The 23,865-nt window shown below is 36.4% G+C and overlaps 1 protein-coding gene across 1 annotated transcript in view; it reads right to left on the bottom strand.

The window, feature by feature from the left end:
- Positions 1–23,865, bottom strand: part of MSH4 (mutS homolog 4) — a 97,603-nt gene that overhangs the window by 20,043 nt on the left and 53,695 nt on the right. The window contains exons 10-15 of the mRNA XM_027114100.1: positions 23,189–23,253; positions 21,897–22,066; positions 17,939–18,075; positions 16,840–16,943; positions 15,484–15,608; positions 14,049–14,249 (exon numbers count right to left, since the gene is read on the bottom strand). Coding sequence (XP_026969901.1) covers positions 14,049–14,249; positions 15,484–15,608; positions 16,840–16,943; positions 17,939–18,075; positions 21,897–22,066; positions 23,189–23,253 — 802 coding nt within the window. The remainder of the gene's footprint in view (positions 1–14,048; positions 14,250–15,483; positions 15,609–16,839; positions 16,944–17,938; positions 18,076–21,896; positions 22,067–23,188; positions 23,254–23,865) is intronic.

Genomic DNA, 23,865 nt, shown 5'->3' with positions numbered 1-23,865 from the left:
AGGTCTGTGTCTTTATTCCTGTCTTACCCCTAGGTTCTTCATGACATTTTTTTTCCCTTAGATTCCATATATATGTGTTAGCAAACGGTATTTGTCTTTCTCTTTCTGATTTACTTCACTCTGTATGACAGACTCTAGGTCCATCCACCTCACTACAAATAACTCAATTTCATTACTTCTTTTTTTTTTGCGGTACACGGGCTCTCACTGTTGTGGGCTCTCCCGTTGCCGAGCACAAGCTCCGGATGCGCAGGCTCAGCAGCCATGGCTCACAGGCCAGCCGCTCCACGGTATGTGGGATCTTCCTGGACCGGGGCACGAACCCGCGCCCCCTACATTAGCAGGCGGACTCTCAACCACTGCACCACCAGAGAAACCCCAATTTTGTTTCTGTTTATGGCTGAGTAATATTCCATTGTATATAGGTGCCACATCTTCTTTATCCATTCATCCGATGATGAACACTTAGATTGTTTCCATCTCCTGGTTATTGTAAATAGAGCTGCAATGAACATTTTGGTACATGACTATTTTTGAATTATGGTTTTCTAGGGTATATGCCCAGTAGTGGGATTGCTGGGTCATATGGTAGTTCTATTTGTAGTTTTTTAAGGAACCTCCATACTGTTCTCCATAGTGGCTGTATCAACCTACATTCCCACCAGCAGTGCAAGAGTGTTCCCTTTTCTCCACACCCTCTCCAGTATTTATTGTTTCTAGATTTTTTGATGATGGACATTCTGACCAGTGAGATGATATCTCATGGTAGTTTTGATTTGCATTTCTCTAATGATTAATGATGTTGAGCATTCTTTCATGTGTTTGTGGGCACTCTGTATATCTTCTTTGGAGAAATGTCTATTTAGGTCTTCTGCCCATTTTTGGATTGGGTTGTTTGTTTTTCTGTTATTGAGCTGCATGAGCTGCTTGTAAATTTTGGAGATTAATCCTTTGCCAGTTGGTTCATTTGCAAATATTTTCTACAATTCTCAGGGTTGTCTTTTGGTCTTTTGGTTTCCTTTGCTGTGCAAAAGCTTTGAAGTTTCATTAGGTCCCATTTGTTTATTTTTATTTTTATTTCCATTTCTCTAGGAGGAGGGTCTAAAAGGATTTTGCTGTGATTTTTGTCATAGAGTGCTCTGCCTATGTTTTCCTCTAAGAGTTTGATAGTTTCTGGCCTTACATTTAGGTCTTTAATCCATTTTGAGCTTATTTTTGTGTATGGTGTTAGGGAGTGTTCTAAACTCATACTTTTACATGTAGCTGTCCAGTTTTCCCAGCACCACTTATTGAAGAGGCTGTCCTTTCTCCACTGTACATTCCTGCCTCCTTTAGAAAAGATAAGGTGACCATATGTGCGTGGGTTTATCTCTGGGCTTTCTATCCTGTCCCATTGATCTATATTTCTGTTTTTATGCCAGTACCATACTGTCTTGATTACTGTAGCTTTGTAGTATAGTCTGAAGTCAGGGAGTCTGATTCCTCCAGCTCCGTTTTTTGTTCTCAAGATTAACTTGGCTATTCGGGGTATTTTGTGTTTCCATATAAATTCTGAAATTTTTTGTTCTAGTTCTGTGAAAATTGCCATTGGTAGTTTGATAGGGATTGCACTGAATCCATAGATTGCTTTGGGTAGTAGAGGCATTTTCACAATATTGATTCTTCCAATCCAAGAACATGGTATATCTCTCCATCTATTTGTATCATCTTTAATTTCTTTCATCAGTGTCTTATAATTTTCTGCATACAGGTCTTTTGTCTCCTTAGGTAGGTTTATTCCTAGATATTTTATTCTTTTTGCTGCAATGGTAAATGGGAGTGTTTTCTTGATTTCACATTCAGATTTTTCATCATTAGTGTATAGGAATGCCAAAGATTTCTGTGCATTAATTTTATATCCTGCTACTTTACCAAATTCATTGATTAGCTCTAGTAGTTTTCTGGTAGCATCTTTAGGATTCTCTATGTATAGTATCATGTCATCTGCAAACAGTGACAGCTATACTTCTTCTTTCACGATTTGGATTCCTTTTTATTTCCTTTTCTTCTCTGATTGCTGTGGCTAAAACTTCCAAAACTATGTTGAATAAGAGTGGTGAGAGTGGGCAACCTTGTCTTCTTCCTGATCTTAGTGGAAATGCTTTCAGTTTTTCACCATTGAGGATGATGTTGCCTGTGGATTTGTTATATATGGCCTTTATTATGTTGAGGAAAGTTCCCTCTATGCCTACTTTCTACAAGGTTTTTATCATAAATTGGTGTTGAATTTTGTCAAAAGCTTTCTCTGCATCTACTGAGATGATCATATGGTCTTTCTCCTTCAATTTGTTAATATGGTGTATCACATTGATAGATTTGCATATATTGAAGAATCCTTACATTCCTGGGGTAAACCCCACTTGATCATGGTGTATGATCCTTTTAATGTGCTGTTGGATTCTGTTTGCTGGCATTTTGTTGAGGATTTTTGCATCTATGTTCCTCAGTGATATTGGTCTGTAGTTTTCTTTCTTTATGACGTCCTTGTCTGGTTTTGGTATCAGGGTGATGGTGGCCTCGTAGAATGAGGTTAGGAGTGTTCCTCCCTCTGCTATATTTTGGAAGAGTTTGAGAAGGATAGGTGTTAGCACTTCTCTAAATGTTTGACAGAATTTGCCTGTGAAGCCATCTGGTCCTGGACTTCTGTTTGTTGGAAGATTTTTAATCACAGTTTCAATTTCATTACTTGTGATTGGTGTGTTCATATTTTCTATTTCTTCCTAATTCAGTCTTGGCAGGTTGTGCATTTCTAAGAATTTGTCCATTTCTCCCAGGTTGTCCATTTTATTGGCATAGAGTTGCTTGTAGTAATCTCTCATGGTCTTTTGTATTTCTGCAGTGTCAGTTGTTACTTCTCCTTTTTCATTTCTAATTCTATTGATTTGAGTCTTCTCGCTTTTTTTCTTGATGAGTCTGGCTAATGGTTTACCAATTATATTTATCTTCTCAAAGAACCAGCTTTTAGTTTTATTGATATTTGCTATCGTTCCCGTCATTTCTTTTTCATTTATTTCTGATCTGATCTTTATGATTTCTTTCCTTCTGCTAACTTTGGGGTTTTTTGTTCTTCTTTCTCTAATTGCTTTAGGTGCAAGGCTAGGTTGTTTTTTCGAGATGCTTCCTGTTTCTTAAGGTAGGAATATATTGCTATAAACTTCCCTCTTAGAACTGCTTTTGCTGCATCCCATAGGTTTTGGGTCATTGTGTCTCCATTGTCATTTGTTTCTAGGTATTTTTTGATTTCCTCTTTGATTTCTTCAGTTATCACTTTGTTATTAAGTAGTGTATTGTTTAGCCTCCATGTGTTTGTATTTTTTACATATCTTGTACTGTAATTGATATCTAGTCTCATAGCATTGTGGTCGGAAAAGATATTTGATAAAATTTCAATTTTCTTATATTTACCATGGCTTGATTTGTGACCCAAGATATGCTCTATCCTGGAGAATGTTCCATGAGCACTTGAGAAAAATGTGTATTCTGTTGTTTTTGGATGGAATGTCCTATAAATATCAATTAAGTCCATCTTGTTTAATGTGTCATTTAAAGCTTTTTTTTCCTTATTTATTTTCTGTTTGGATGATCTGTCCATTGGTGAAAGTGGGGTGTTAAAGTCCCCTACTATGAACGTTTTACTGTCGATTTCCCCTTTTATGGCTGTTAGTATTTGCCTTACATTTTGAGGTGCTCCTATGTTGGGTGCAGAAATATTTACCATTGTTATATCTTCTTCTTGGATTGATCCCCTGATCATTATGTAGTGTCCTTCTTTGTCTCTTCTAATAGTCTTTATTTTACAGTCTATTTTGTCTGATACGAGAATTGCTCCTGCAGCTTTCTTTTGGTTTCCATTTGCATGGAATATCTTTTTCCATCCCCTCACTTTCAGTTTGTGTGTGTCTCTAGGTCTGAAGTGGGTCTCTTGTAGACAGCATATATATGGGTCTCGTTTTTGTATCCATTCAGCCAATCTGTGTCTTTTGGTGGGAGCATTTAGACCATTTAGACCATTTACATTTAAGGTAATTATCGATATGTATGTTCCTATTCCCATTTTCTTAATTGTTTTGGGCTTGTTATTGTTGGTCTTTTCCTTCTCTTGTGTTTCTTGACTAGAGAAGATCCTTTAGCAGTTGTAAATCTGGTTTGGTGGGGTGAACTCTCTCAGCTTTTGCTTGTCTGTAAAGGTTTTAATTTCTCCCTCAAATCTGAATCAGATCCTTGCTGAATCAGATCTTGGTTGTAGGTTTTTCTCCTTCATCACTTTAAATATGTCCTTTTTTTAATAAGGTAAATTTTCATCCACAAGACTGTTTCTGTCTGAGAAATTATCAGGCTAACTAATCTAAAATACTCATCTTTTGAAAACAAATCAATCTGATTAATATACCTCTCTACAAAGTGGGATATAAAAGGCATTCTAAAACCATAGGCAGATAAAAATATGCAAATAGTTGAATGGGAAAAGTATGAAGTATACAGAACTCTGTACAGACAAAATGGTGAAATAATGGGGGCGAACAAACAAAGCCAGATTAGTCCAGGATTTAAAACAAAGGCAGGGCTTCACTGGTGGCACAGTGGTTGAGAGTCCACCTGCCAATGCAGGGGACACGGGTTCGTGCCCCGGTCCAGGAAGATCCAACATGCCGCGGAGCAGCTGGGCCAGTGAGCCATGGCCACTGAGCCTGCACATCCGGAGCCTGTGCTCCGCAACGGAAGAGGCCACAACAGTGAGAGGCCCGCGTACCGCAAAAAAACAAAAAACGAACAAAATAAAATAAAAGAAAGGCAAAGGTGAAGAATAGGATCTATCTCTGAATAATAAGTGCCAGCAGGAAGAGAAAGCAAAAGTCAGGATAATACTAATAAAAATAAAAGTAATAATAATAATAGTGGCAATTATAATTATCGCACCTCAGAAAGCAGATATCTTAAATACAACTTTCTCATAGGATTGCCAAAAGGATTAAATGTGAAAATAAATGTGAAAATATCAAGTATAGAATATCACGTATATGGTATATGTTAATATTTTCCCTTCTCTGCTATCTCCACCTAAAAGGTTCTCAACTTATCATCATATCAAAGAAACCTACTGGCTGCTATTTTGCTTCTAATCTGGCTCTCTTCTAACCGTACATTAACCAGAGTGAGCTACCTAAAACTCAAATCCAATTATGCCATTCTCCTACTTAAATTTCTATAGCTCCCTACAGATTTCTGGATAAAGTTCTATCTCTTCCATTAAGTATCTAAGGCCCTTCACAATCTGACTCCTGCCCATGTCTCCAGCTTTAAGCCTGCCACTTCTCACAGCCACTCTGTTCTACAAAGCAAAAGAACCACTAAGCCTCTGGTTTCCTTGTGGTTCCTTGGGAACATCATACTGTTTTTTGCTTCTGTGCTTTGGAACATTCTCTTACCTCTATCTGGAATGTCTCCTTCTTTCTCATACCCTTCCCTTAAGTCCACAGGATTTTATATATATTATCTCGCTTAATCTTTACACTTCTTAGACATAGGTACTATTATAATTTTTATTTACAGATAGAAAAACTAAGGAGGTTAAATAATTTGCCTAAGATCATACAACCAGTAACTAGACAAGCTAGGTCTAGCTCCAAAGCCTGTATTCTTAACTTTGGTGCCTTTCAAGTCCTACTGTTTCCTTTATGATCAGATCATATATATACTTTTAGGTATTTCAGAGGCTGAAGATGGACAGTGACAAGAGAAGTATAGTAATAGTAATTTTCTTCAAATATTTGAGAGGCTATTCTCAGGAGATACTAGATGATTCTGAAATGCATAGATGATAAGAATTAGGACTAATGAGTAGAAGTTATAGGAAGTTAAATTTCAAATCAGTATAATGAATGTTCTAACAATTACAACTATCCAACAATTAGATAGCCTTTTTTTTTAAAGGATAGAACTTCTTATAACAATTCAAACAGAAGTAAGATTATCATGTAATGTATGAATCAGTATTCTTATAAGGGGAGGGAAGTTATCTAAGATGGCCTTTTAAACTATAAACTCAATAAAATATTTACTCTTTATTCATTCATTCGTTCATCTCTAATTTTCTTTCCTGGTAGTTAAGGGTAAATTTGCACTGTATGATCAATATTGCTATTGCTGTATTTCTCTTACAATCCATTACACTAGACCAAGGTTTTTCAACCACATCTTGGGCTGGATAAATCTTTCTTGTGTATGTGTGTGGACTGGGGTGGGGTGGGTGAAATGGAGAAGGTGGCTGTTCTGTGCATTGCAGGATATTTAGCAGCATCTCTGGATTTTATACTCCCCTCAGTTGTTACAATTAAAAATGTCTCCAGACATTGCCAAATTCCAGGGGATGAGGGGAACCAAAATCATCCCTGCTTGAGAACCACTGCATTAGGACCAATCATCTCATCTCTGATTCATATAGTCCTCAAGGAACCCAGTTTTCAGAGATAAGCGGTGAGTATGCCTCTATGACAAGAAATATGTAACAATGTTGGGCCAGTGATAGCCATTTACATGTGTGTGTATACACACATGTGTGTAATATATCAGTTGCTGTAGCCAAGTTATTGGTACCCCTTAAATTAAGTAAGGGAAATGTTTCTGTGTCCAATGTTATAATTTGGGGAAAATCTTACATGGGTTATTAGAAGCAGCAGTTTATCCTACTTATTTCACTTTTCCTCCCAACAAACTTTTTGAATCTCAGATAATTATATGATTCAGTTTAGCAGTAATTGATGCAACATTAATAGCTATTGTAAGGCAATTTCTACTTTTGTTATATCCCACAAAATTTTCAGTACAATGTAATCCAAACTGGATGGAGCTTAATAAATACCAAATAGTAAAACTTATGGTATACATATATATTAGACACTATTATACTTTTAGGTAAGAAAATCTACTCCAAACTGTTCTTGGGTTAATTACGCACCTAGATCTAAAATACTGGACACAGGCGGAGTCAAGATGGTGAACTAGGAGGATGTAGAATTCGTGTCTCTGCACAACTAGGGCACCTACCAGGCACCACTGGAGGGCCACGGACACCTAAGGGGATGGGAGGAACCCCCAGCAACCGGGTAGGACGTGGGGCATGTGGGGAGTGAAGCGGGAGGAGAAGTGGAGGTGGGATGGGACTGGTGTTCCTTAGGGGCAGCTGGGGGAGGGGAAGGGATCCCACACCCGAAGGGGGAAATTGGGGAACCATTGGGAGGGCAGAGAATCAAAAGGGAGTGTGGCCAGGTTTCCCCTGCCCACTTGGGCCCCCGGGACCCTGCTGAGATCCAAGGCCTGATCCTCTGCCCACCAAGGCCCCCTCCAGCCTGGTGGGTCCTGAGGGAGTGGGACGGAGGGAGGAGAGCAAAAGTAAAGGCCGGACCTCCGAGACTGGCACCCCTGAGGGGTGGCTGGGGGAGGACAGGTATTCCTACACCCAGTGGGACCCACCCACGGTTAGGGGTCCAGCAGGGATGGGGGAGACCCTGGAGGAGACATTGGAAGACACAGTGGGGTGGGGCATGCAGAGGAGGAAGGGAACACAGTCAGTGCTGGGAATTCCCTGTCCACTTAGGCACCGGGGAGCCTGCTGGGTTCCCAGGACTAATCCTCTGCCTTCAGAGGCTCCCTCCTGACGTGCAGAGCCCAAGCCCCGCCCCTACACTCCCACCCAGGGCCCTACCTCTACACTTGGAGACACCCTCCAATGCGCTGGGCCTAAACCCCACCCACACACCCTCCCTCAGGGCCTTATCTCCAAACTCCAGAACCCCACACTCCAGAGGCCCTCCTTTCCACGTGCTGCCTCTCCCCTTCAGCACAGGTCCTAAGTAGAGGCTCCACTCCACACCTGAATGTCACCCTACCTAGGCCCCACCACCAAGGCCTTTTCTGGCTGCATGGGTCCTCAGCCTAGTCACCACCCCATGCTCAAACGTCACCCCCCCACCCGCCTAGGTGCTGCCCTGCCCTAAACCCCACCCCTTGTTAAGTTCCCCCCCCTCAACTCCACCCCCAAAGCCAAGACTTTTTTTCCCCCTCTTTTAGATTCGGGTTCTGTTTTACCTTGTTGATTCATTGTTGTTCATTCATTTATATTTTTATTTTTCCTAATAAATATTTTATTTTTCTAATTTTCTTTTATTCTTTATACTTTGTTATTGTTCTCTCCTTTTGGCCTGTTCCCCCCGGAGGCCCTCCTTTTTTTTTTTTTTTTTTTCTGTTGTGGTTTTATTTTACCTTGTTGCAGTTGTTTCAATTATATTTTTATTTTTCCTAATATATTTTTTATCTTTCTAACTTTATTTTGTTTATTATTCTTTGATATTGTACTGCTCCTTTCTTTTCTTTCTTTTTTTTCCGCGCCATGCAGCTTGCGGAATCTTGGTTCCCAGGCTGGAGGTCAGGCCTGAGCTCCTGTGGTGGGAGCTCCAAATCCAAATCACTGGACTAACAGAGAACCTCAGACCCCAGGGAATATCAATTGGAGTGAGGCCTCCTGGAGGTCCTCATATCAGCACCAAGACCCAGCTCTATCCAACTGCCTGCAAACTCTGGTGCTGGACGCCTCAGGCCAAAAAACCAGTAAGACAGGAATGCAGCACAACCCACCAAAAAAATAGAAAATGAAATGACAAAAAAGTATGTTACAGACAAAGGAGCAAAGTAAAAACCATTAAGACCAAACAAATGAAGCCGAAATACGCAAACTACCTGAAAAAGAATTCAGAGTAATGATAGTAAAGATGATCCAAACTCTTGGAAACAGAATGGAGAAAATACAAGAACATTTAAAAAGGATCTAGAAGAACTAAAGAGCAAACAAGCAGTGATGAACAACACAATAATTGAAATTAAAAATACTCTAGAAGGAATCAATAGCAGAATAACTGAGGCAGAAGTACAGATAAGTGAGCTAGAAGATAAAATGGTGGAAATAATTGCCAGGGAGCAGAATAAAGAAAAAGAATGAGAAGAATTCAGGACAGGCTCAGAGGCCTCTGGGACAACATTAAACATGGGAACATTCGAATTACAGGGGTCCCAGAAGAAGACAAAAAGAAAGGGTCTGAGAAAATGTCTGAAGAGATTATAGTCGAAAATTTCGATAACATGGTAAAGGAAATAGTCAATCAAGTCCAGGAAGTGTAGAGAGTCCCATACAGGATAAACCCAAAGAGAAACACACCAAGACAAATATTAATCAAACTACCAAAAATTAAATACAAAGAAAAAATATTAAAAGCAGCAAGGGAAAAGCAACAAATAATATACAAGGGATTCTCCATCAGGTTAACAGCTGATCTTTCAGAAGAAACTCTGCAAGCCAGAAGGGAGTGGCAGGATGAATTTAAAGTGATGAAAGGGAAAAACCTACAACCAAGATTTCTCTACCCAGCAAGGATCTCATTCAGATTCGATGGAGAAATTAAAACCTTTACAGACAAGGGATTTCCCTGGTAGTGCAGTGGTTAAGAATCCACCTGCCAAGGCAGGGGACATGGGTTTGAGCCCTGGTCTGGGAAGATCCACATGTTGTGCAGCAACTAAGCCAGTGCACCACAACTACTGAGCCTGCACTTTAGAGCCCATAAGCCACAACTACTGAACCCATGTGCCACAACTACTGAAGCCCACACACCTAGAGCCCGTGCTCACAACAATAGAAGCCACCACAATGACAAGTCACGCACCACAATGAAGAGTAGCCCCTGCTTGCCATAAATAGAGAAACCCCTGCGCACAGCAATGAAGATCCAACACAGCCAAAAACAAATAAATTTTTAAAATAATCTTTAAAAAAACCACCTTTATAGATAGCAAAAGATAAGAGAATTCAGCACCACCAAACCAGCTTTACAACAAATGCTAAAGGAACTTCTCTTGGCAGGAAACACAAGAGAAGGAAAAGACCTACAAAAACAAAGCCAAAACAATTAAGAAAATGGTAATAGGACCATACATATCGATAATTACCTTAAATATAAATGGGTTAAGTGCTCCAACCAAAAGATACAGATTGGCTTAATGGGTACAAAAACAAGACCTGTACATATGCTCTCTACAAGAGACCCACTTCAGATCTAGGGACACATACAGACTGAAAATGAGGGGATGGGGAAAAGATATTCCATGCAAATGGAAAACAAAAGAAAGCTGGAGTAGCAATTCTCATATCAGAAAAATAGACTTTAAAATAAAGACTATTGTAAGAGACAAAGGACACTACATAATGACCAAAGGATCAATCCAAGAATGAGATATAACAACTGTAAATATTTACCCACCCAACATAGGAGCACCTCAATACATAAGGCAAATGCTAACAGCCTTAAACAGGGAAATCAAGAGTAACACAATAATAGTTGGTGACTTTAACATCCCACTTACACCAATCAACAAATCATCCAAACAGAAAATAAATAAGGAAACAAAAGTTTTAAATGACACATTAAACAAGATGGACCTAACTGATATTTATAGGACATTCCATCCAAAAACAACACAATACACTTTCTTCTCAAGTGCTCATGGAACATTCTCCAGGAAAGACCATATCTTGGGTCACAAATCAAGCCTTGGTATATTTAAGAAAATTGAAATCATATCAAGTATCTTTCCCAATCACAACGCTATGAGACTAGATATCAATTACGGGAAAAAAAATTAAAAAAAACCAAACACGTGGAGGCTAAGCAATACGCTACTAAACAACCAAGAGATCACTGAAGAAATCAAAGAAGAAATCAAAAAATATCTAGAAACAAATGACAATGAAAACATGACGACCCAAAACCTATGGGATGCAGCAAAAGCAGTTCTAAGAGAAAAGTTTATAGCAATACAATCCTACCTCAAGAAACAAGAAAAATCTCAAATAAACAACCTAACCTTACACCTAAAGCAATTAGAGAAAGAAGAACAAAAAAACCCCAAAGTTAGCAGAAGGAAAGAAATCATAAAGATCAGATCAGAAATAAACGAAAAAGAAATGAAGGAAACAACAGCAAAGACCAATAAAAATAAAAGCTGGTTCTGGGAGAAGATACACAAAATTGATAAACCAGTAGCCAGACTCATCAGGAAAAAAAGGGAGAAGACTCAAATCAACAGAATTAGAAATGAAAAAGGAGAAGTAACAACTGAAACTGCAGAAATACAAAGGATCATGAGAGACTACTACAGGCAGCTATATGTCAATAAATGGGACAACCTGGAAGAAATGGACAAATTCTTAGAAATGCACAAACTTTCAAGACTGAACCAGGAAGAAATAGAAAACATGAACAAGCCAATCACAAGCACTGAAATTGAAACTGTGATTAAAAATCTTCCAACAAACAAAAGTCCAGGACCAGGTGGCTTCACAGGCAAATTCTATCAAACATTTAGAGAAGAGCTAACACGTATCCCTCTCAAACTCTTCCAAAATATAGCAGAGGGAGGAACCCTCCCTAACTCATTCTACGAGGCCACCATCACCCTGATACCAAAACCAGAAAAAGATGTCACAAAGAGAGAAAACTACAGGCCAATATCACTGAGGAACATAGATGCAAAAATCCTCAACAAAATGCTAGCAAACAGAATCCAACAGCACATTAAAAGGATCATACACCATGATCAAGTGGGGTTTATCCCTGGAATGCAAGGGATATATGCAATATATATTCAGTATATGCAAATCAATCAATGTGATATACCATATTAAGAAACTGAAGTATTAAAAACCATATGATAATCTCAATAGATGCAGGAAAAGCTTTTGACAACACTCAGCACCCATTTACGATAAAAACTCTCCAGAAAGTGGGCATAGAGGGAACCTACCTCAACATGATAAAAGCCATATATGACAAACCTACAGCCAACATCATTCTCAATGGTGAAAAACTGAAAGCATTTCCTCTAAGATCAGGAACAAGACAAGGTTGCCCACTCTCACCACTATTACTCAACATACTTTTGGAGGTTTTAGCCACTGCTGTCAGAGAAAACAACAAAATGAAATGAATCCAAGTAGGCTAAGAAGTAAAACTGTCACTGTTTACAGGTGACATGATACTATACATAGAAAATCCTAAAGATGCCACCAGGAAACTACTAGAGCTAATCAATGAATTTGGTAAAGTAGCAGGATATAAAATTAATGCACAGAAATCTCTTGCATTCCTATACACTAACAACAAAAAAACAGAATGAGAAATTAAGGAAACACTCCCATTTACCATAACAACAAAAACATAAAATACCTAGGAATAAACATACCTAAGGAGGCAAAAGACCTGCATGCAGAAAACTACAAGACACTGATGAAAGAAATCAAAGATGATACAAACAGATGGAAAGATATACCATGTTCTTGGATTGGAAGAATCAATATTGTGAAAGTGACTATATTACCCAAAGCAGCTACAGATTCAAAGTAATCCCCATCAAATTACCAGTAGCATTTTTCACAGAACTAGAACAAAAAATTTGACAATTTGTATGGAAACACAAAAGACCTCAAATAGCCAAAGCAATCTTGAGAAAGAAAAATGGAACTGGAGGAATCAGGCTCCCTGACTTCAGACATACTACAAAGCTATAGTAATCAAGACAGTATGGTACTGGCACAAAAACAGAAATATAGATCAATGGAACAGGACAGAAAGCCCAGAGATAAACCCACGCACATATAGTCACCTTATCTTTGACAAAGGAGGCAAGAATATACAATGTAGAAAAGACAGCCTCTTCAATAAGTGGACCTGGGAAAACTGGACAGCTACATGTAAAAGAATGAAATTAGAATACTCCCTAACACCATACACAAAAATAAACTTCAAATGGATCAAATAAAATATTTGCAAACAAAGCAACTGACAAAGGATTAACCTCCAGAATATACAAGGAACTCATGCAGCTCAATATCAAAAAAACAAACAACCCAATCAAAAATGGGCAGAAGACCTAAATAGACATTTCTCCAAAGAAGTTATACAGATTGCCAACAAACACATGAAAGGATGCTCAACATCACTAATCATTAGAGAAATGCAAATCAAAACTACAATGAGGTATTACCTCACTCTGGTCATAATGGCCATCATCAAAAAATGTACAAACAATAAATGCTGGAGAGGGTGTGGAGAAAAGGGAACCCTCCTACACTGTTTGTGGGCATGTAAATTGATACAGCCACAATGAAGAACAGTATGGAGGTTCCTTAAAAAACTAAAAATAGAACTACCAAATGACCCAGCAATCCCACTACTGGGCACATACCCTGAGAAAACCATAATTCAAAAAGAGTCATGTACCACAATGTTCACTGCAGCACTATTTACAATAGCCAGGACATGGAAGCAACCTAAGTGTCCATTCACAGATGAGTGGATAAAGAAGATGTGACACATATATACAATGGAATATTATTGAGCCATAAAAGGAAACAAAATTGAGTTATTTGTAGTGAGGTGGATGAACCTAGAGTCTGTCATGCAGAGTGAAGTAATTCAGAAAGAGAAAAACAAATACTGTATGCTAACACATATATATGGAATCTAAAAAAAAAAAAAATGGTTCTGATGAACCTAGGGGCAGGACAGGAATAAAGGTGCAGACGTAGAGAATGGACTTGAGGACACGGGGAGGGGGAAGGGTAAGCTGGGACAAAGTGAGAGAGTAGCACTGACATATACACACTAACAAATGTAAAACAGCTAGTGGGAAGCAGCTGCATAGCACAGGAAGATCAGCTTGGTGCTTTGTGACCACCCAGAAGGGTGGATAGGGAGGGTGCAAGGGAGATGCAAGAGGGAGTGGATATGGAGATATATGTAAGCAAACAGCTGATTCACTTTTTATACAGCAGAAACTAACAAAACATTGTAAAGCAATTATATTCCAATAAAGATGTTAAAAAAATAAAAATAAAACAGTGGGCACAAAATGTTTTAAATAGGGAGCAGAATTGGTAATTATAAAGTAAATCCACAACTTACCAATCTGGGCCATAATCTGACAAAGAGCAATCTGTTTCAAATATGTGGATTTCCCACTCATATTTGGTCCAGTTATGATAAAAAAATTACTCCCTTCTGTAATATAGGTATTGTTGGCAACAGGTTTTTCCACAGATATTTTTTCAAGTATGGGGTGCCATCCATGTTTGATTGCTAAAGTATCAGTAAACTCTGGCCGAACTAAAGAGAAAAATGTTTTTGAAAGATTAATATATTTATACTTAAAGATTTTGTGGTATGTACATACTGTTTATACTTCAGTGATTTTACCTGGGTCAATTTGGAACAATATCATTAAGGTATCATTTTATCTCCAATCCTTCTAAATTATAATTGACATAGTCTAATCACATCACAACTTTTATTCATTTCCAGAAAAATCTAAGACTTAGCTCCGTGTCATTGTGCTGGGCTCCAAAAGAGTTCATAACTTTTTCAGATTTGCATAAATTAAAATGAATCAATCAGCCATTGATAACACTTTTAAAATAATTAATTTACAAGTACTCTAAAATTGCACGTTTACTTAATCCTTGTCTTAAGCATTACTTCAAATTTGATATACTTAGCTTTCTGAATGAGGTCTAAAAATAGAGTAAAACCAAATAAAAACAATTTTATGTCCAAAGTTATAGAAATTTTGTGTAAAAAGAAATCTCAGAGGGTAGAGAAAACAGACACAAAAGATTTGTTAATTTATATCAAGAAACAATGATCAGGTCTGTATAGATAATTTCTGAGGTGAAGAGGGTGGGAGGACAAGTAAAAATTAAAATGCTACATGCTTCTAAATCAAACACATGGATAAACTTGAAAGTATTCATTATAAAAGTGAGGCTGATTAGAAATTTTTTTTACTATTTTTAAATCATTCTTAACATCAAAAATTCACTATTTATAAGTTCTGAGTTTTAGAATGGTCCCTCTCAAAATGGAGCAACATCAAATATCTTAATAGTTAAGAAAACTACTATTAAAATAGCTGATCTCTAATGTAAGGTTTTAACCCCAAAAGAGACATAAAAGATTGAAAAGTTTTGGCCTATATAATACCAATTGAAAAATTTAACATTTCCATAAGAAATACAGAAATATCAAAAATGAAAAAAATCTTTGTAAAATACCTTTTCTCATCATACAGTCTTTCTTATTTGGGGAAACTTTAAAGTTTCTTGCTGTTTTTTTTTCTTTGTGATTTCTCAATTTCTCAGTAAATAATTTTCTGACTTTTAAAAGAAAATTTAAGGATAATTTCACTTTCTGTATTTTGAGTCTTAGTCTAGGACCATAAGCAAGACATTGTATTTCAGGTAAAAAGAAAAAATGTAAACCATTCATAATTGTTACATAAAATTGCTTGAACGGAATACAAATTTCAGTACGCAACGTATTTATCCCAAAGAAAGTAACTTACCATAGTCAGAAAGAGTGCAGGCATGAGCAAATGACAGTAGCATATCCAGCATTGACACAGTGTCAGACAGTTTATGTAAGCAATGAATATGTTCATAAATCTCACTAAGCAGTTTGCACACTATCCTGAAAGTACATGTTTGGTAAGACAAGTAGTGCCTTTTACAGAGACACATACAATGCAATTGTAAAACAATATTAAATTCATTGTCTGAGGTAAAATAACATTCACATTTGAGTTGTACACTACAGGTAAAGTCTATTGTTCTATTGCCTCATTTTAGAGATGAGGAAATTGAAGCTTATACTCAAGGTCACAGTTACTTAGTAGCAAAGAATCCATCTTCTAGTGTGTTAACACCAAGTTTTTAAAATAACTCCTTTTATTAAATATTAATAAAATAAATTTTTATTAATAGAAATATTTTATATAGGTCAAAGCAAGCCCTCACTATACTTCAACAGATCCCATCTGCTAATAATTTTGTTTTTGCAATGTTAAATTCAACACAAAAGCTATTATGTATTTTCTCTCACCCATTCTCTCTCTTCCTCTCTCTCTCTCTCTCACACACACACACACACACATATTCTAACATAATTATTTAAGCTTTTATGTGGCAGTTATCATATTGTGACATAATATAAAAGTTTTTCCCTTACGTGGAGAAATATGTTCCCCAGCTTACTATATCTTATAATCTTTTTGGTCTATGCTCTGAAATTGTTTTGAAAGCCCAACATTTATCTTTATCATCTCAGCTTACCAATGTCCTAGTTCTTACTTCTAGACACATTGCTACCGTTTCATGAACAGCAAAAGACTGGCATTATTGTGATATTGTTATGTAAGTACTAAGGCATGAGAATTTGAGGGCTTACATACTAAAGAAAAAGAATAAACCTAATGAAACTTATCTGGGCCCAAGATAAGCCCAGATGTGCCAAGTTCTACATCATGGTGGAATATATACTACAAAAGTATCAGTGGTACTACAGGTATTTCAAGCTCATGTCATTATGACATTTCTTAAAACTTTATGAAAAGAATGAATGAAGTACTGCTGAAATGTAGAAATTTGGTTGTGTATCAAACTTTTTCTATAACACAGTATAATGTGTTTGTTTGGTTTGGTTTTGTAATTAAGATTTGCCCTGAATGTTCTGTGAGGCTCAGTGATCCCAATCACAGTGACAGACTTTAAAGTTTTAAATGGTTTTCCAGAAAATGGTCTTTCCTTGCTAACATTTGTAACTACAATTTTCCACAACCAGACAAAAAGTCAATTAATGAAACTTATAGTACCTCAAATTAAACGAGTTTAATTCAGTATTCAAAAATTTCAAGTGCTCTTACATGTAAGTCATGTGATAGATTTCTCTCAAAGACTCTTGGCATCTTTCATTCATTTTAATTAAATCTGCTGATGTAAAGCTGTAAGAATTTTTCACTTTAGAAATCTGCTAGGAGATTAAAAAATAAATGTCAAGATACATATATACTCTTATGAAATAAAACATACAGATTTAAAACAATAGAAGTATAGGTACTTCAGTTAATCACTTTAATTTTTCAGGTAATAATCTCACAAAAAATCCCAAATAATGTTTGTGAAAGAGAAAAGGAAGATCACTTCTAAAGTTAAAGCAGAATTTTTTAACCTGGTCCATCTGACATGACTATTTTTACAGGCCTTAAAGTAGCCATGTAGAAATGTTAAAACACTACATCTTATTACCAAGTAATAATATGCATGGTAGATAGTAATCCTCACTCCCTCTCTGATCCCTCCCTGTCTTAGCCCTTGGCCCATATCCAAACCTCACTCAATCTCTAACCCCATTACTAACTCTCAGCCCATTCTTTACTTCATCCATCCCTCATTACTTGGTAATACAATAGGTATTTTAAAGACCCAAAAGTTGAATGGTTTGTTTTTGTCAAAAGGTACTCCCTGGGGGCAGAGAAAACAAAGTGGGTTAGACTTTCCCAAACTGGTATATTGTGGAGGAGTTAACATGTTTATAGAAAAAAATATCACCCTGGCCCAAAGGTTTGGCAATACGAGATTTTAAAAAATCAAGCAAATTTCTCTACTCTAGGACTTTTATTAAACCTTCAATAGGCAGATGTGCATTGAGAAGAGGTAGTACAGTACTTTCCAAACGTCTTTGATCAAAACTTCCTTTTGGACTTTCTATCTTCATTTTCCTTTTTTTAGCCATATCAAGCTCCCAGAACTGTGGGAAACACTGTGTTTGGTATTCTTCTAAAAAATCTTCTCAATTGCTTTTCGATTAGTAAAGCTATTAGGTGGGTGAGTAGTAGTAAGAGAAGCAATACACAAAACATTCAGAAATTTGTCATGTAATACTCAAGAAGTGCCTGAAAATAAGTAAATGCAATTCTGTAAAATCAGAAACAATAATTTCCTAACCAAAACTCTAGAATGAACCTTAATAAACTCTGAAGGAAGCTGATCATTGGGTAGGGCTGTACAGTCTGTAGTCATCTGAATGAAAAATCCTCGAGCAGAGCTAAAACTTGTCCTTAAAGGAAGACTATATTTTTCTGCAAGCTGCGATATCATTCCTAGTGACCAGAAACAAGAAAAACAAAGAAATTTAATGAGAAAAATTACTCTTCATGTTTAAAAAAATCATATAACTTTTTCTTGTTATTTTATATATAAGTAGGAAGGCCTTGTTACCTTTTTCTTTTTTTTTGAAGTATAGTTGTTTTACAACATTGCATTTGTTTCATGTGTGCAACATAGTGATCCAGTGGGATTTTTTTGCACATTATAGGTTATTACAAGATATTGAATATAATTCCATGTTATATAGTAAATCCTTATCACTTATCTATTTTATGTATACTAGTTTGTATCTGTTAATTCCATACTCTTAATTTGTCCCTCCCTCCCTCTCTCCTGTGGTAACCATGAGTTTGTGTTCTATGTGAATCTGTTCCCATTTTGTATATAGATTCATTTGTATTATTTTTTTCAACTTTGAAGGCAGGAAAGATTTTTTTAATGACATTTAATACAAGAGACCCATTGTCTACTCCTGGATATCTCTGTGTCTCCTAAGAGAAGACACTTGTGAGTCCAATTAAAACTCAACTTAAGCCACTAACTTGTGGTCACAACTGTGTCATTCATCTGTGTTTGCCCCACCGTGGTGTCGAGCCCACTGCTCTGTTCAGGGCTGGTTGGTGTTCTACCAATGTCTGCCAATTTAATAAATGACTGAATAAACGAAAAAGTGAATGAGAAAAACTTAGAGCCTTAGCCAGGTTCTCCTTCTGATCATTTAGATGGTGCTTACTTCCAAATTAACTGAGAAGGACCTGGTCCTAGAATAAAAATAAATAGCTTACTAAAAAGTAAAAAAGTTTAAAAAAGTTAAAAAAGTAAAAAACTAGTTTTTTTTTTAAAAAAAAGGCCAATAAAAACAAAACCAGAAAATCAAAGAAATTATAGAAGGTTCCACTTTCAGCTAGGATATTAAAAAGTCACAAAAAACCATCAGTGCCACTGTAACCATGAGAAAACAATAAATTTAGAAATCTTCTGTCATAAAAGATACTGAAAGAGATCCAGACACAAGTCTAAATGAATGGAATTCCAAAGAGAGACAATCCCTAGATGACTGGGCGTGAGTAAGTGGAAGGCAGCTGCTGTTGGTAAAGAAGCTCTGATGGGATGAGGAGGAATGAGCCACATTTCAACCAGCCAGGCCTGGCTGCTTGGCAGATTGGAAAACAGAGAGACAGCCAGCTCTCACTGTAGCCCATTCTCCCTCCCAATATTTTTTTAAGTTAATTTTTATTGTAGTACAGTTGCTTTACAATGTTGTGTAAGTTTCTACTGTACAGCAAAATGAATCAGCTATACATACACATATATCCCCTTTTTTGGATTTCCTTCCCATTTAGGTCACCACAGTGCATTAAGTAGAGTTCCCTGTGCTACACAGTATGTTCTCATTAATTATCTATTTTACATATAGTATCAATAGTGTATAGTGTCAATCCCAATCTACTAATCATCCCACCACCCCCACTCTCCCTCTTGGTATCCCTACGTTTGTTCTCTACATCAGTGTCTCTATTTCTGCTTTGCAAATAAAATCATCTATACCATTTTCTAGATTCTATGTATATGCATTAATATACAGTATTTGTTTCTCTTTCTGACTTACTCCACTCTAGGTCCAACCACATCTCTACAAATGACCCAATTTTGTTCCTTTTTATGGCGGAGTAATATTCTGTTGTATATATGGACCACACCTTCTTCACCCATTCCTCTGTTGATGGACATTTCGGCTGCTTCCATGTCCTTGCTATTGTAAATAGTGCTGCAGTGAACATTGGGGTGCATGTGTCTTTTTGAATTATTGTTTCTCTGGGTATATGCCCTATAGTGGGATTGCTGGGTCATACAGTAGCTCTATTTTTCATTTTTTAAGCAACAGCCATACTGTTTTCCATAGTGGCTGTATCAATTTACATTCCCACCAACAGTGCAAGAGGGTTCCCTTTTCTCCACACCCTCTCCAGCATTTATTTTTTATAGATTTTTTGGTGATGGCCATTCTGACCTGTGTGAGGTGATCTCATTGTAGTTTTTTTTTTTTTTTTTTTTGCAGTACGCGGGCCTCTCACTGTTGTGGCCTCTCCCGTTGCAGAGCACAGGCTCCGGACGCGCAGGCTCAGCAGCCATGGCTCATGGGCCCAGCCGCTCCGCGGCACGTGGGATCTTCCCAGACCAGGGCACGAACCCGTGTCCCCTGCATCGGCAGGTGGACTCTCAACCACTGCGCCACCAGGGAAGCCCCTCATTGTAGTTTTGATTCACAGTTCTCTAATAATTAGTGACGCTGAGCATCTTTTCATGTGTCTCTTGGCCATCTGTATGTTTTCCTGGAGAAATGTCTGTTTAGGTCTTCTGCCCATTTTTTGTTTGGGTTGTTCGTTTCTTTGATATTGAGTGGCATGAGCTGCTTGTATATTTTGGAGATTAAACCTTTGTCAATTGCTTCATTTGCAAATATTTTCTCACATTCTGAGGGTTGTCTTTTCATCTTGTTTTTTGTTTCCTTTGCTATGCAAAGGCTTTTAAGTTTCATTAGGTCCCATTTGGTTTTGTTTTTATTTTCATTACTCTAAGAGGTGAGTCAAAAAAGATCTTGCTGTGATTTATGTCAAAGAGTGTTCTGCCTATGTTTTCCTGTAAGAGTTTTATAGTGTCTGGCCTTACATTTAGGTCTTTAATCCATTTTGAGTTCAATGATTAATTCTTATCAATTCTTCCTTCAACCTCTGCATCTCTCTCTTCTCATATACACCCTAAATAATGCTTTGTTAACTTGTAATAGCTTAAAATAGTTCCTCTTTCCATTGCGCCACTCAAATTCATTCAACATATCTTCTTGATCAATTTCACTCCATAGAGCAAAAACATCTCAGTGCCTCTTCATTCTCCTTGGGAAACATCTCCAATCTGGCCTTCGAAAACTAAATTCTGATCCCCAGTCTACATTTCTGACCTTATCTCTTAGTAGCTCTGTAAGGAAATGCCCTATACCATCCTAACAAATTTCCTTAAGGTTTCCTCAGGCCATTGTGCTTCAGTATGTACCACTGCCAGAGGGCAGAATTCCTTTTTAGGCTATTCTACTAAAAATATTCCCATCCTCTGTGCCTCCACACCCAGTCACACTCTGACCCCTCTGACCTACTATTTTTTTCTTCATATATCTTAAATCCATGTGAAATTATGTACTATATATGATTGATGTACTTTATATATCAATATGGATATATATATATATCCATATATATATATACACACACATACATATGTGTGTATGTTTATTATCTGTCTCTACTACTATTATAGCTCCATGAGGACAGGGACTTTGTTCTGTTCACTATGTATTCTCAGTACCTAGGACAGTGTCTATATTAACTAGGAGATTAGTAAATTCACAAAATGAATTACTGTACTAGCTGAAATGCTACCTCTTCTAGACAAAAATGATATCTCTTCCTCCAATGAAACCCTTTAGCACTGATAGCCAGTATTTTTCATGCAATTTATACTCAACATTGTATGAAGGTAAACTACTCTCCTAGCCTTCATGTAACCCTATATTTAAATTTGAAGGAACTCTAAATTTAAGTTTGTAGAAAAGAAGGGACACATTATAACACTGTGAGATCTTTTTTTTTTTAAGGCTCCTTAAATGATAATATCTGTTAACATTATCTGTTATTTGTTTTGGTAACAAAAAATAAATTTAAAATATGCATCGTTAATATAATCAGCAAAAAAACATGTCCTAAAAAATTTTGTTTAATTTCTAAAAAACAGAATAAATATGTTCAAGTAATTACATTACCTGCTATGTCATCTACAATCTCTGTATATGTTCTTCTGGCTATGTCAAGAAATTCATTTATGTTAGACCTCACTGCATAGCACTTCTGAGTCCTCATGTTCAGGCATCCTTTCATGTATCTTGCATCATCATTAATTACTGTTTTAATCTTGTCAAGTATGATTACAAACCTAAAAAAGAACATTATAGGCAATAAGTCAAACAGTTATGTTAATTGATAATTTGAACAACAGTTAACGATAGCAAATAACATATTTTCTTAAAATTATTGCTGAAAATTATTTTGCAAATAAACAATATATATAAAATTACATAAATTAGGACTGTGACTACATCAATTGTAAACTATTTCATCAGTCATAACTACTCTCCTAAAATAACATGAGACCACCAAAAACAATCCTACAACTGATGATAAACAGATCTCCCAAATTACACATATCAACTGTGTCTGTGAATATAAAATATATCCTTGAAGCACTTTATAAAAATTCTGGCTTCATGCTCATTGACTCAATAAACATTTACTTATACCATGTAGCAATCACTGTGTTAGGTGCAGGGATTCAAAGAAGGATTAACATATGGTCCTTGCCCTCAGTTGGTGCAAGGGAGATTAAGCATATTATGAGACAGTATAACAGGAACCTTTCAATCATCAGTGTCTAAGTGCAGTGATCATGCAGACCAGAAGTCTGGTAACACCTATTTTCCTAACCTTTTATTTTACAGTATTCTGTTCTGTATTTATCTGTAATAATTCGGTTTTATTAACCTCATTTTGTGACCTCACATAAGGTGTGCATCTTGAATCAATAAAATAACAGCTTTTAAGTATCACAAGCCATTTTGTTCAAGAACCAAGGTGCCACTGCTAAAAGCAATACTAAAATTAAACTGTAATTAGATCTTATTCAGTATTCATATAGACTATTCTTTGGTTACATTAAGTCCTTCATGATTTAACACAAAAGAATAATGTATTTTTATATTTGCAAGTCCTTCCATGGAGAATAGTTAAAAAGAAAAAGAAATATTAAAATTTTGTATGATTTCAACTTTTAATGCTATTATAATTGTCCATTAACACAAACCCTCAATGTGCTGTTACCCTATTTATTGGTATTTATAAAATATAATATATAAATACATTTTTAATGAACAGTTTAAAATTTCTGTTAACCAAAGCTCAATTAATTGTTCTATAGAATATAATTAGAGTTCTTAAAATCAGTTATGATCAGGAAGAAAGAAATAATCTGCTGTTTTATTAACAGTTGAATGACAAAGACCTCTTATCTTCCAAGGAACCATAGTAAGCTCTTAATAAAGGTGTGTTACAGTTCTTCAGAGTAATCTATTAAAGAATAAAGAAAAAGATAATTAAGGATAATAAATTATGACATTATTCAAACAAAGCATTTTAGACTTGTTTGGTACTTTACATTTTACCAAGTATTTTCTTGCTTCATCTTCTCATTTATATACTCATAACAGAAATTTTAGGTATGCAGGTGAAGACAGATTGTATCTGGACCATTTTTCAGATAAAGAGCACATGGCTAAACAGTGGCATCCACTGCTTTACTACTATGACTTTTATTTTTCTTGCTGCCCAACTAACATTAACATTAAACTACTTATTAATGTAGTTTAACTAGTTTAATTAACTACTTATTAATGCAGTTAAACAGTTATCATTGTACATTCAGAGTACTCTACATATAACTCCAAAATTTGGGTTAAATGTATTAATACATTAAACTAAGAAAGTGTTTTGTATATTTGTAAATAGAGCAACTTATCCATTCTTATACGGCAAAAGTAGGGATTTTATTTTGCTTAATTGAAACTATGAGTGATCACTATTTGAATAAACAGAAAAGAGAGAAAACATAGGTAACCTGACTTTTACCTCCTATTTTAGTTTTGTTATGAGGCAATGGCAATAACTTTTTTGCTTATTAAT

Source organism: Aethalodelphis obliquidens, unplaced genomic scaffold (genome assembly GCF_003676395.1).
Source record: "Aethalodelphis obliquidens isolate GAN/ISIS:26980383/991018 unplaced genomic scaffold, ASM367639v1 scaffold13, whole genome shotgun sequence".
In the NCBI taxonomy this organism is placed as follows: Eukaryota; Metazoa; Chordata; class Mammalia; order Artiodactyla; family Delphinidae; genus Aethalodelphis; species Aethalodelphis obliquidens.
Note: the sequence above shows the minus strand (reverse complement) of the source record. Positions and strands in the feature narration are given on the sequence as shown.